The following is a 14,991-nucleotide window of genomic DNA, read 5'->3' as shown; positions in this document are numbered from 1 at the left end:
TGATGACAGTGATGATATTTTGAAGGGGATGTAATTTTTTTAATATCTTGACTTTGTTATATGTTGTAATGTTTTAACACACATTTTTTATGTGTAGACTGAGATAGAAAATATATTGTCATGACAGTGCAAAACAGAACTGTGTATTGCAGTTTAGTCCATAAAAATGAAGTGCATACTTTCTTTTTTGTTTTTAGTTTTGTTGGAAACTGTGAAATTGATTTGGAGATCAAGAGATACTTCTGCAGAGCTGGTGTGAAAAGTATACAGGTGAAATTCTGGGTGGTTTGGTTTTTTTTTTGCACTTTGGTATCGAGTCACCACTGAATCATTGTTTTCTGATGAAATGGTTTGTAAGAAAGAACCAGTAATTGTGTAGTTTTGTTGCTTACTATTTTTTTTCTCAGTTGCATAATACTGAGGTTGCATAATAATTTCAGTAACAGACCGTAGCTGAAAGGGTAAATTCCTTTCAGATGTAGAACTGTGTTAAATATATTACATTTTCTACTGGAAGAGATGGAGATAATTTCACATCGAGCCACTGTTCATGTGATATGTAGGTTTGTAAAGGGAACATGGAGCTTAAAGTTCTGTTTTATTTAATATTTCAATGTTAGATGCAATTAGTAGTAGCCTTGCCGTCTGATATAATTCCTCAAATTTCCTTAACTTTCTGATAACAGACCTCTCTAATGAGGAAAAACAGTATGCTTTTTTGGGGGTGTGGGTGTGTGTGTGTGTGTGTCTTGACATACCTATAAGCATTTACATACTTATGTTCTAGTACCTGTGGTTGTCATTATATTGGCTTGTGCCACATTTGTTTACACTGAGCTGTATGTATAAATAATCTGCTTCGTATTTTTAGCAAAATAACCACTAACGTGACACAGCATCATGTAGATGAATGTAATGAATTTGTAAGCCCAACTATTTTAGTGCCTGTGTTAAATTTTTTGGGTTTGTGTGACATGGAAAGCTATACATATAAAATTCTTCCGTAACAAACAATTTAATGAACTAGAAGCGTGAGCATTGCCAGTGAATAAACTTTATTTAAAACTTGAACTGAAATAAATTCCATTGCCTTTTTTTCCCTCCCCTTCCACAGATCCATGGCACTATGAGGGTTATCCTGGAACCACTAATTGGAGACATGCCCCTAATTGGAGCACTATCCCTCTTTTTCCTCAGGAAACCTGTAAGTACTTTTATCTCTGCTTCTACTCTTTTTAGAGTGCTGATGACAGTAGTCAGAAAATGATGGAGCAAGAACTAAGCAGCAAAAGGGAAGAATTTGGGAAATTGCTACCATTTGGTTGAACTTTACCAGAAAAATAATGGGCAAATTTTATGAATACTAGAAGAAACCAAGATAAATGATAATTACCTTGGAATTATGAAGTGTATTTTGTCAAAGCTGTCAAATTTTTCTTACAAGTCTTCTGGATAGGGGAAGATCAATAGATACCTTCTAGGTTGTTTGTAAAAAATTTTTTGTTGCTGTTTTTCATGACGCTCTGCAGGTGACTGTGATCTAAATTAAAATTCCACAAGGTCTGTGCAAGGTTGTTTTGAAAACCATACCACAAATTAAAATCAGAATGGATGTATTAATTACCCACTATGATGATAGAAGTTTTTATCCTAGACAGCAGGTGGGCAATTTCCATTACATTTACCAATGACCCATAGTGAGATGGAATTTGAATTCAAAATGATTATGCCAGCAGGAGAAGTTGGAGGGGGAGAGGGTGTCACGTCATTCAACTGGAATACGTGCTAAGCCAAAGTACACATTTGGGCAGGAATAACAGTGAAACAAAGGTAAGCCAACAAGGTCTTGCTGGTATGAGAATGATACAGCTAGACTAGCATGTGTAAACAAGAGGATAATCCACACGATGTGTTCGATTTTAGGCACAGCACTTAACAAAGATACCAACCAGTTGGAGAGTGTCCAGAGTAGGGAGATGAGAATAAACTTGACCCTCAAGGACAGACCAAAAGAATGGGAGTTGTTCTCCTCAGTCTTCTCTAAATTAAACATGTTCTTCAAAAATGTTGAAGGCTCTTACAGAAAAGAAACATGCAATCTATTTTGTTTATCTGTAGCAGATAGGTTAACAAATAATTGCAGTGAGAAGATTCAGGCTGGTCAAGGAGGATGAGGGAAGGCCTGAATGGCAGTGGTAGTGAAGTGCTCTAATAGCTGCCTGGAGACACTGTGGATCTCTGCCACCGATGTTTCTTAAGAAGAGATTGGACCTGCATGTATTAGGATTGATCTAGGTGTAGCTCTTCCAGAACCATTCACACAGACAGGCTCTTAAGGTTGTATCCAACCTAGTGAGTTTTGTAGAAGGTGGGTGGGTTACCGTGACCCAGTAAGAGTCAAAATACTTCTTAGTAATTGAAAAAGGTTTTAATTTTAAATAATATAATTATGTACAAACTGAAATTGCTTTCAAGGTCTTCTAGCATCTGTATAGGATTCTACTGTGTTTTACCACCTTTTTTTGTAGAAGTAACTGTTTTCTTTATCTAAATGAAACTGTAATATACTTTAGAAATCTTTCCTAGGGTTCCCAGTTCTTTACTACCCAAGCAGCAATGAAAGTAGCTGGGGATTTTTTGGCTCAGCCAATATCAATTTGTATCATGGAGTCTGGCACCAAAATGATGTGCATTCTTGCAGGATTCAGTAACACTGTGGTCATTCCAGACATATTTAAGTTCTCTTGAGTTAAGAGAATTAAAGAGAATAATTCTTAGCTCACTGAAGAGAAAGAAAACTGCATCTGAGTAATTCGAAGAAAATGAGTCAAGGAAAGTTTTCTGAGGCTACAAACTTTTCTGAGTTCTGGCCTATCACAAGTGACCTGATAGTTACTTTTCATGAGAAGCCATGTTTTATATGGCTGTCTTGCCTTTTCATGCTGAGCTTCAATATGATTTTAAAAAAATACACTAAGTGTCAAGCTTGAAACTAATACTGTTTTTGAAAGCAGGGAACCTGGGTGGTGTATACAACTTCAGTTCAACACTTTCCTCTACATTAAAATGATAGATGTATGTCAGTGAAATTTGCGCTGTGATAAGGCGCTATAGATAGTGGATTGTTCCGCCTTGGAGTGATTGTTTCACTTCAAGAGCAGTAGTCTGAATCTCACAGGTAAGATTGGCTGACAAGCACCAGCATGTCTGTTGGTAAATTGGTGTAGCATTGGTAGAAGAGCAGAGGATAGATAGCACATGTGATTTTCAGTGGCTGAAAGTGAGTAACAAATACTCTACAGTTTTAATTTAATTAAATCTTATATGACAGTAATTCTAGTCTAGGTTTTACTACTTACAGGAAATTTCTTTTTTAATCTAGAAATGCATTGAGAAGTGTTCACAGATGATGCAAAGCCCATACAACAGTCTTACTTCAGAAAAATATGGAGAACATAATACACATTGCACGCTTGCTGACAGAAAATTCTTTGATGTATATGTGTTTAAGGCAGTTTCTGTGATTTGAAGTTTGATACTGCTTTTGATAAGTATCAGTAGGAGAGCTTAATAGAAAATGTGAACATCATGAAAATTCATACGCTACACAGGCTTCTTTAAAGAAATTAACTGTTTCAGCTTCGTACTTGGAAGTATGTTTTCCATTGGAAGCTTTTGTTTCTTGGATATGTTCTAATTAAACAGTAAAAGTTGTGATGTCAAGATTTAATTGTTTCAGACTATGCTAGGTCGTAAATTAGAAGTGTATGGGTTTAGGCACTTTGAAACCATCTCAGATTGATCATCTTGGTTTCCTCAGCAGTCTGCAGATCTAAAAAGTTGATCTAATTTTCAAGGTTTGGGGGTGGGTGGGAGTGAATTCTTTACTTCAACAGCTTTTGTTATTTTCTTCAATGAAATCACACTCTTGTAACACAATTCTTTTGAACAAATGTCCTATGATAAATTTTTGCTAACTCGTTGAAAAAGTAGGTTTGTATGGGTGTTCACGTATGTCCTAGGATGGTGTCACTTGCGTCATTTATGTGGCTTTTTTCATGTGTCTAGAGAAACCATGTGTGCTTGGGTAGAGGGAATGTAGACTTAAATCTTAGTAAAACATGCAAGAAATTGGAAATGTTTTCTGGATAATTTAGTGATTTTTTTTTTTTTTTTTTTGTAAAAGTGAAATAGTTCATGCAAAAGTGATAAAACAACATTGCTCTTATTTGGTAAGGTTTGGGGAGCTACATTGGGATGAACCAAATTCGGATTTCCACACACTTCTGTGAAGTGAGTCTAAACATTAGGAGATGGCTGCTTAAGTTTTGTCTCATTTTTACCCTCTGGCTGAGCAGTATGAATGTGGGGCATCTGTTAATGTTCATGTTTATACTAACAAAGCAAGCAGGGCCATGACAAAGGTTGAACACTGCCCTACCATTTAAACACCACTGTATGGTAGGCTGCACTGTGTCATTGTTAGCATACTCTGTGATATTATTTTGCTATTTAGTGCTCTCCCAATTTCCAGACTCAGTACAGTGCCCAGCTCATTACAGGGACCATCCAATAAACAATTTAAATGCAAAAACACTCTATTTTAGAGGAGCAGGGAGAGGAGTTTAGCTTTGTGGATGGAGGCTTTACATTTTTTCTCCAGGGATAATATTTCTTCATGTTGTAGATGTGGTTTGTGTTGCCTCTCAGTTTTGTTTTGATTTCACTGAGAAAGAAACTAGTGTATAGTCCTTCTGCAGAAGCTGTAATGACACACTCAGTGCCGGAGCCATGACCTGATGCAGTATGTCTGCACTCCCTTCCTGGGGTACCTCCTGCAGCTGCTGTTTCTTTCTTGCTTTCTAGGGAAGGGGTTGGAAAGCTAGCAGAAGATAGGGAGGGAGAGATTAGCAGCAGGTGTGCTCGTAAGCAGTTCCTGACACTTGCTGTTTCCCAGTCCCAGCATTGTGCTCTGGTAGCATTTGTCTGAACCTCTCATTTCTGGTAGTCCCAGATACCCTTCCAGTCCGCCTTTAGCTCCAGTACCTGTGCCCAGGCCTTTCTGTCCCTGATCCATACTAAGTACCCTGCATTTGCTAAGTACTTAACCCGGACAACTTGGATCTGAGATAGTAAACTGAAAATATATCATATGAAACACCCCTCACTTGTGGTTAGTACCTTTCTAAGCATGTCACTTTGTGAAAGACTTTGTCCAGGGTAATCTTATTCTACTCCCATGCCGCTTTATTAGGGGTCTGGTTGACTCAGTGCACAAAAAAGGATGGGAAGTAGACTGCAGTATGAAAATTAATGAGTCAATCCCTCCCCAAAAGTATTCAGTTACAAATATAATAAAAGTATTTTCCACCCTGCTTTCACTTAAAAACTAAGCTAGTGGTCAAGGTCCAAGCAAACTTAAGGGGTGGATTGTTCAAAAAATATACTTTTGAATTAAGCTATTCCGCAACTTTGACGGTTATACATGGATGTTTATTTTTTCCAAAGCAGGCTTCTCTCCCCACTGCAGTGTGTCGTCTTGGCATTTATTTTTCTAACTTCTGTAGAAAAATGTAAAATAATGCTTATTATAGCAATAACCAAATTCTGCCCTTTTACTACAGAGCAAGTGGCTGCAGCCAAGGAAAGCTTTTCTTCAATATTTTTGTTAGAAGAGAAATTAGTTGGCAGCTAGCATTAGATTTTGTTCTCATATTTTCCAGTCTAAAGTAACTGGCAACAGTTCCTCTTGCTCTGTATCATCTGTTTGCTGGCCTTAATGACTATATAAGGCAACACTGCCTAAATTAATAATTCCTAACATACTTGTTTAATGAGTTTACCAGTCTTGTATTTGTGAGTAATGCATGAAGGTTTTGATGCTGTGAGAGTTTTTACTTTGTATGAAACTTCTAAAATACTATATTTTGTTGTTGTTATTGTGAAGAAGGTACTAAATGTTTCAGCAGCTTATAAAATATGTCCAAATATATACGAGATTTCAGGAGAGAGAAATACGTGCATTCTAATGTTTTGAAGTAGTCTTTTAAATCTCTGAGCTTCAATGCTAGAGAGAAGTTAGTACTGTGTAAAGAGTCAGGATTTGCATTACTTCTCATTATGTTAACGTATGTATATTTACCATATATTCTGCTTCTTTAAGTGTAGTTTTACTGTTAGAACAAAATATCACAGTTAATTATTTTGATTTTTGGTTCACTTATAGAAATGTATGTGGCTTATAGCTGTACTGCAAATTGGTAATTTTCAAATGCTTGTTTAGTGGCATACTTGAAGGTGTGTCCTAACACAACCCTTTTCTCTTTTAAAAAAAAAAACCTACAACAGACACATGAAAATACCAATATTATTCCTCTAAAAAAACAACAGCTATGTCTTCCACAACAGGATGCCTTCCAGGAAAAGTGGGCAACTCTTCCAAAGCTCTCATTTTTACATTCACACTTTAGCCCTCCACTTGCTGACTTGAGCACTGCTTTCCCTCTACTCACTTTATAGATTGGGTCTGTCCTGTAGTTTTGATTTATTTAATATTTGTTAAGTTTCATTTCATATTGGCCACCTTTGGAAGGTTTAGTGCTGGATGTCATTTTCAAAATTGCCAGTACTGATGAAAATTAGACTCAAAAGGAGTGCTTGCACCAAGAATGTGCCCTAGTGAAATGGCTGGAAAAAGCCATAAAGTGGTTATGTAGAATGCAGCAGAATGTTGTTTCGGTTTGCATTTAGTTGATCAAAAATGCTGTATGAGACTGTCAGTATCTTTGCTTCAAAACTTTTTAACCTGTTTTAAAGGGGTTTGTGGAACACATGGATAAATTCTGAAGTGTAGGTACTGCTATAATATTTGTCTCATTGCTTATAAAGTCAGTGATTTGCACTGTTACTTTTTATACTTATAATTTGCTATAATTTAAATTTTGTTAATTTTTGATAGCTTAAGGAATGTTTTAAGTGCCATCACAGTTGGTCTTACAAAAACCCAGTGCACCTTGCTATATTCTCCATAGAGTCAACTACTCAAAGCTACAGTTCAAACCGATTTTCTCTACTTTCTACTGCTTGCTGCTGACTCCCTGACTCCCTAGTGAGCCAATTCAAGATGCTAAAATACATCTGAAGGACAGGAAACTAGTCACTTCTTGTTGTGTTTAATATTCTGCCAGCTTATGTCCCTTAACCAGCTTCCTTCAGGAGCAGAAGTTTCAACACTGGTATAAGAGACAATAACACTGAGTGGGAGACTTGCCTGCTCTGTCTCTTACCCCATAACTAATATATTTTATCTCTGTAGCAATTGTCTCACTTAAATCCTTAGACAGGTATCGCTGAAAAACTTACTAGTGTTAAACACAGTTCCTGTGCAGAGTTATGCTGTGTCTCCTATAGCAGGGATGGCAAACGGTGTGATTTTTACTTCCTGTGGTACTGTATAGTCAAGCCTTGTTTGAGAGGCTGAGTATATTATATGTTTTCTGGGGAAATACACTGGATACTGTTACTTACTAAATTATTTCAACAATGTTAGCACTTTAGCACTGTAGAGCACTCTACTAGCAGACAAAGTGGACTATATTTCTGCATGACCATTTGCAGCTTAACAGATGAGAGCATGTTAGTTAGTATAAAAAATTTCTGAGAAGAAACAGAACTTATGCCATGGAATTGTATCATCGTGCCCTTTAGCAGACCTTAAATCTGTCCTGCAGAAACCTTATGCTTCCATAACTTGATTAGCAGGAAGTTGTTCATCAGCATTTTAAAATACTTTGTGGCTTCTCTTCTGAGAACTAGCAGTGTTTATGGCAGCCAAATCAAGCCACAAGGTTGGCAGTGTTGAGAGGCTGCATTTTGTGCTGTTATGAACCTCAGTAATGGCCCTGTATATTCTGCATTCCAGTACATTCTTTTCCCTTTGTAAAGGCACCAAATACGTAAAAACGCTCATCAGTTTTTAGTCCACCTTTTCTTATAGGCTGCAGGGATACGTATGGCTTTTTAAACTCTTACAGTGTAACACAGAAGAAATCACAAAAGCATAAATTGTGAATATCATAAGAGAAATTACAAGGCCTCGGCATTGCCAGAGCAACCACAACCACCCCCACACCTGTAAAAAGCAGCCTGGGGAGCGCTGGCGACCAGGAGCGCTGCCAACAGAGCGGGCAAAGAGCGTGGTGTGTCAGCCAGGGCCTGGCGCCTCAGGTCAGGCGGGAGCGTGCCTCTTCAAAGGCGGGCGTTCCACTGGCCGAGTCGGGGACCTGAAGTACACATAACCCAGCAAGCGGGCACCGTTCTGTGACCACCTGCACAGGGCAAGGGTGCTCATCCCGTCTGACCCTCAAGGCAGAACGGTGGGCGCTCGTCTGAGAGCAAAGGCTGCAGCTCTGGCTGGGGGGTTGCACCATCGACCCCAGCAGTGGCTGGTGCCTCCGCACAGGTGGAGCTGCTGAAGGGAGAGGCTGCAGTGCAGGCCTCAGACGGCAGGGAGTGCCCAGACCTTTCTCCTGGGGCAGGGGCAGGCAGCAGACCTGCCTGCGAAAGGTGTGCCAAGGTGGAGGACCTTCTGCAGCAGTTGGCTGAGCTGCAGGAGGTTGTGAGAAGGCTGTGTAACATTAGGGAAGCTGAGAAGGAATTATATAGCTGGTTCCAAGTGCAGTCTGCAGTGGACCCACAGCCCAGAGTCACTGTGTAAAGTCCCATCTTTACAATATTCTATTTCTTTCATTCTAACAAAAGGTGAGTAATTCCATGCTATCAATTCTGTCCAATTTGTATTCCTCATTTTTGCTCTTAGTTAAAATCCCAACTTCACAGGCTGTTAATCTTCACAGAGTTTTAGGAAGATTGTTCTATTACTGTTTGTTTAAACATATATGAACATCAGAATTATTCCTGAATCTACTAATCCATCCTGACACCTGTTCTGTGTTGCATCTCGCTTATTCAGGGATTTATCAAACTCATTAATGTAGTAACAGATTGAAGTAGAGCTTTATGTGTTTTCTGTGACATCTGCATGGCTATTTCCCCAAGAGTGAATTTGAATAATGTGTGTTTATTCATTTGCATTATTTTTCTTTATCAACACTAAAATACACAACTTGCATATTATATGATCTTGACCTTTTTCATAGTCTCTTGAAGTAGAAAAAGCAGCATAGTAAATAGCAAATTCTTTTGTTTAGTTTTCCAGTTCTCTTTACCATCACTTTTCCAGATGATTAATAAGCATTACACGCAACCAACTTTCTCCATCTCTTACATGTGAAAAATGTATGAGAACTTTCCATTTCTGTTTTCCACAAGCTCTCTCTAGAATAAGCTTTGGAAACTTCGTACTTTTCATGATGCTTCAGCCACTGTGTTATGTAGGTGAATTCCCATGTTAGTGGGTTTGAGGGCTTTTTTTTTAAGCATACTCAACAGTCTCAAATACTGTGAATAGAAGATGTTAAGGAAGGAAGGAAATAGCAAGCACAGGAAAAACTCAGTAAATATTTAGAAGTCCTAGTTTATGCTGGGATTTCCACCATATAAGGTGATTCTACATGATATAAAATATGATTCTGCATGATATCTGGTCTTGGTTGAATGTTTGATAAATTCCAAAATTACATTACCCTGTGATGAGACCTTAAGTCAGCCAGGGTTTTGAGGTACCCCAAAACACTTAATCACTGGGTTTTCTTAAAATGCAAAATAGGTAAGGTAGGTTTTGAAACATAGCTCTAATATTTGGATCAAAGTCAGCTAGTAAAGTTTGAAAACCAGTTTTGAATATTTTTTCCATGTGGGGGTCCTTTCCCCTTTGCAAGAAAGGCTAGGAGAAGGTGTTTCATCAGTGCCCTTGCTGCATCGCTGCTCGCGCATCTCCCCTGATGCTAAACACTTCTCTGCTCAGTAGGTTCAGCTGCTCTTGGGAGAGGTGTAATTTCTGGCTCTGGTGGTGCCCCAATCAGACATCCAGCAGCCCAGTATGGAGCAACCGGCAGCCTTTCTTACCTTCATCTTCCCTGCTTACTGTGGACAGCTTCACTTTGAACTCAGAATATAAGTAGTCCTTTGTGTGTGCTAGTAGTTCCAGACTTCAGCTGTGTGTCCAGACTCCTGTGTCTGCCTCATCAGATCACAGCTGTCTGGCTGCCTTTACTGCTAGCTCAGGGCCTAAACCGGTAAGCCTAGGACAGCCTATGAGCCCAAGCTTTGGACTAAGTCCATGTTTAAATGTAGATGTGTTTTGCTAGCAGGTGCAATAACAGAGTCACCATACCTTATGAGTACAAAGACGTCTAATCAGTTTTTAGCTGTTAACAATGTTGGACAATCACTGGTTTCCCACATAAAGATTTTATGTTCCTTTCCCTTTCCTTCAACTTACATAAAATGTCTACAGGAGTAAGAAAGATTTGTGCATCGGAACGTGTACACTTTTTAGCATGTGTTGTGTTAGTTCTCAGTACAGAGCCTTGATAAGACACAAATTTCTTGGTTTTCAGGGAGGAAACGTAATTTGTTTTCACTGCTCTGAGCAGAGGAAGAACTGAAGAGAGCTTTGAGTAACACAGTACACATACTGCTTCATCGGAAAGTATAAGTGGTGTCTGAAATCTCACTCTAAGCCGGTGAGCTGGTTGTTAACAGTCTCTGCAAGGCATATCACCTCCCTTAGTTGTGTTGTGGAAAGACACCACATCATTTTTGGCTCCTGGTAGAGTTTCCGTTGGTGACAAATCCTGAATGCAGTCTTTCCAGTGCCCTGTTAGTTCTGCCACAGAGAACCAGCTGGCATTCCCTGAATTTAGCTAAACTAAGAGAATTATGCATTGCTCAAAGTGGTGGCAGAGAAGGAAATGATATTGTTGAGCTATTTTGGAGATTTATAGGCCAAAACTTTTTTTAAAGTATGGAATGTTTTATATTCAGTGCTTCAAAAAATGATTCATCAACTGGGAGTATTTTGCTTGCTGCCTTTTTCTCCATAGGGCTCTTAAAGCAATGCCACCACCCTATCAAACTTAACTTACTGTCAGAACAACAAGTTAGGGGGTCTTTTTCCTCTCCAGCAAGTGGTGGTATGATAATGCCCAAAATATAGAATGAAAATCCGTGTTATTTGACTGGACTGTGACTGGATGGTCTCCCTCTTGTGTACCAAGCAATGAATAGATTTGACTACTTTCTTCTCTCTCTACTGTGAGTTTGTTAGCTGTCAGTGCTATTTCCATGCTACTGCAAGTACAAGCTTTTTTGTCTGAACTTGGTGTTGCTTTTTGGAAAGCTCTTTTTTTCTTATGTTAGAAAAGGTGGATCTTATACTGAAGTCTGATGAAGTTTGGAAGCCAAAAGTGCAGACTGGAAACAACCTTATTGACAGGAATGTGGGAGGTGGGAGGGAAGAACACCAAAACTATAAAAAAAAAAAAAAAACAAACATGAAAAGGAAAAAGCATCTGTCACAAATATATGTAGATTAAGATTAGAGAGTGTGTGTTACTGCAGTGATATCAATGTGCTTCATTACTGCTGGGCTTTTCTGGTAGAACTGGAAAGGAAGCACGGTGGTGGGCAAATGTAGCAAATCTTGCCTGCAAGGAGAAATTACTTTCAAAGCTCAAGTAGGTAAAGCTTCATTTATGCCAGGAGCTTGAAGGTTCATATTCCTTCCAAAACATATCATGGCTTAAGATTTATTAGCAAAGCTCTTCTAATAATCCTGTAAAGTGCTTAGCCTTAGTAATGTTTTTTAATTTCTTAGCTCCCACTTTGAATGGGAAAGGATTTGTCTTTAACATTACTGAAATTGACCTCTGACTTTGTAATTATTCCTGTACAATAAGTGGATGAATAGGGCTTTCTGATATTATATGTACTAATTGCATTTCTTGTCTAAATGGACACTCTTAGTAGCACTATTTTTTTCAGGATTTTTTATAATTATTTTTTACATGCTTCATGGTCTAAGGACTGAGGACAGAATAATTGGTAGCATGGTTTTTGAAAAGAGGGGTGTAATAATCAAAGTATTGTTAGTGAGGTGGTACCATGGGCACTATATTTGTTTCATATGCTGTGTTGCAACCTTTGGAAATGCATTTGGTCACATAAATTGAAAACCTTTCAGTTCAGTGGTATCTCACAGGTTCTTTATTTTGCTTTGGGTTGTGGCAGTTAATACAGAAACCACGATGATATCTGTTTCAGTCTAGAGTAGGAGATGTTTCTCAATGCTGAATTTCAACATGCATTACATTGCTCAATTAACTAATTTGGTTAAGTCTGTTTAGGAGAACACACAGGATGTTGCCGTGTTAACTGCTGTATGCAATATACTAAACAAAGCCTGAAAAAATCAGAAGGAAATGCAAATATTTTCTTATTTTCTACTTATTCTGAAAACATCAGGTAAAACTGTTAAATGTGGGATGCAGGTATGAACATCTTAGGACCACTTTTTTGAGATATTTTTGATATGTGTTTGCCTTCTAATTTGCCTACGAATAGTGAAAAAGGGAATAAATCATGTAATAAATTGGGTTCTTTGTTCTAAAACAGTATAAAATCACTTCTTCCAGAGCCTTGGTAGCCTATGTAGATTTTTTAAAGTGTGACAAAACATTATGTCAAAACTTGAAATTAGAACATGAGAACCAGTCTGAAAGCACAAATTGTGGTTAGTCCTATCAGCTGCTGCAAGATACTTGTATGTTATATTGCTTAAACACCTGGGGGTATGCAGGATTGAGGATGTAGCACAAAACTGTAGTTATTCATGCTAAGTTGGACTTTCCATCCTGGTTTAATTACTTAATTATTCATTAATTAATTATTTGTTATTTAATTATCTTACCTTTTTTCACAGTTAAGGTAAGCATGAGACCTGAGAACACATACACTGAAATTACCTTCAATTTTCTTAAATACAAATGTTCTGTGTGTTCTAGCTCATAGTTTGTTATTGTAGAACTGGCCAAGTAAAACTTACGTACGAATTAAAATAACCTGTTTTACAACAAATTCTTTCTAACAGTTTTTCTTTGCGTTTGGAAATTAAAAACCTTTTAGCTTTTAAATTTATATTAATGTAGAAAAGAAATCATAGCACCTTAAAAAAAAACCAAACAAGCAGACTGTTCAGTGTACTGTATGAGTTTTAGGTAAGATCTCATCCACTTCTGCAAGGTGTTAGTACCACTTAGCCGTGCTAGTATTCTGTAAATAGATAAGCCTTGGCAAACTAAGCGTCTCACCTACCTGAAGAGGACCTTTTCCAATCCAGCTGTTAACTGTGTGTACCCTTGCTGAAAATGTTAATTGCAAAACTGTTTTCCTACTGTGTTCATCTCTTGTGTGTAACTTACTGTGAGTGCTTGGCTGACAGCCTGATCTATAAGTGATAGAGGCATTGTATGCTAGTGGAAGATAAACTTGGAGGAAGAAAGGCAGAGGTTTAGTGTATAAACATTGGCTCTTGAGCAAACTGGATGAGTGGTTTTAACCTTCTTTTTGTCTGTTTGAAAATGAACCTGATAACCTAAGTCCCTCAAAAGCTTTTTCTAAAAATCAGTGTTTTCAGAGGTAGAGGAAACTTTCACATGTACTAGTTGAACTTTCAGTATGTATTAGAATGTGGATGCATAGCCAGATAAATGTGGTAAGTGATGATGTGAATTCCACAGCCCATGAGTTCCTCCATGTTATGTGCTCAGGTACACACTTTTCCTTGTATAAGGTAGATTAGCCTTTTCTCATTAAAATAATCCTGCTAGTACTCTAATGGAAAGTGGGCAAAACTAGTTTTAAATGAGATGTCTTTAAAAAAGGCATTGAATACAAAATAGAACTGGAGCCAATGATACTTTCACGCTTTCACCTGAAGAATGATGAAAGTCACCAGTCTCTGTATTGGGCTCTGTACAGTCTCTGTACAACTACTAACAATAGTATTTTTCACTTTAGATTCTAACAGTTTCAGATATGACAAACGTATGTGAACAAGTAGATGGTTTAGGCTGAGTTTAGTTACCCTCACACGTGCATCTAGTGTGATTCTCTGTAGAGGGGGGACACCTGAAATAGGACCTTTGACCTTCTGAGACACTACTGGATGGGATTCTCCTGTGATAGGGAAAACTGGAAGTTTTCTGGCACAACGAAGATAATTCCTACCCCACCTGCAGATTTGCAACTATGGAACAGATTGTGTGGACCAGCGTAGCAGAGGAAGGCCTGGGAGCATCTGAGCCAGCAAAGCCTGAGCAGCCTGAAGCACGAGGAGGAAGTGGCAAGTGATAGTGCTGAGTGGCTCCCTGCTGAAGGGGAGAGAGGCCTCCGTCTGCCATCCTGACCTGTTGTCTCGGGAGGTTTGCTGCTTGGCTGGATCTCAGATTCAGGATGTTGTCAACTGTTAAAGCTTGTCTGGCCCTCAGACTACTGCCCACTGCTGCTCTTTCGTGTGGGCACCAACACTGCTTCCGGGGGAGATATGGAAAACACCAAGTGTGACTGCATGGCTCTGGGGGCGATTCAAGGCACAGGGGCCCAAGCAGTAATCTCAGCCCTGCTGGTAAGGGGGAAGGGACAAGAAAGTGATTGGGAGTAGTCAGGACAGATTTATGAGCAGGAATCACGGGTAACCAAGCTGATAGCCCTCTGTGATAAGAAGGCTGGCTTGGTAGATGAGGGGAGAGTGATGGATGCTGCTTACATTGACTTCAGTAAAGCTTTTGATGCTATCTTCTGCAGCATCCTCATAGGTAAATTGATGAAGTACAAACTAGATAAGTGGACAGTGAGCTTGACTGAAGAGTGGCTGAACTCTTAGGGCTCAATATGTTGTGGTCAGTGACATGAAGTCTAAGTAGAGGACAGTCAGTAGTGGTATGCCTAGGTGTAAATATGTGAGCCAAGACATCATCGTGGCTGGCCTGGATGGTGGGGCAGAGCACACCCTCAGCAAGTTTGTTTGCT

The 14,991-nt window shown here is 38.8% G+C and overlaps 1 protein-coding gene across 2 annotated transcripts in view; it reads left to right on the top strand.

The window, feature by feature from the left end:
* ESYT2 (extended synaptotagmin 2) overlaps positions 1 to 14,991 on the top strand; it is a 93,248-nt gene that overhangs the window by 42,814 nt on the left and 35,443 nt on the right. For both annotated transcript variants that reach the window (XM_075082389.1, XM_075082388.1), the window contains exons 5-6: positions 198 to 270; positions 1,115 to 1,204. In XM_075082389.1, the coding sequence (XP_074938490.1) occupies positions 198 to 270; positions 1,115 to 1,204 (163 nt within the window). The remainder of the gene's footprint in view (positions 1 to 197; positions 271 to 1,114; positions 1,205 to 14,991) is intronic.

This window comes from Phalacrocorax aristotelis, chromosome 2, assembly GCF_949628215.1.
Source record: "Phalacrocorax aristotelis chromosome 2, bGulAri2.1, whole genome shotgun sequence".
NCBI lineage: Eukaryota > Metazoa > Chordata > Aves > Suliformes > Phalacrocoracidae > Phalacrocorax > Phalacrocorax aristotelis.
The sequence above is the reverse complement of the archived record's forward strand: the minus strand, read 5'-3'. Positions and strand labels throughout refer to the sequence as shown.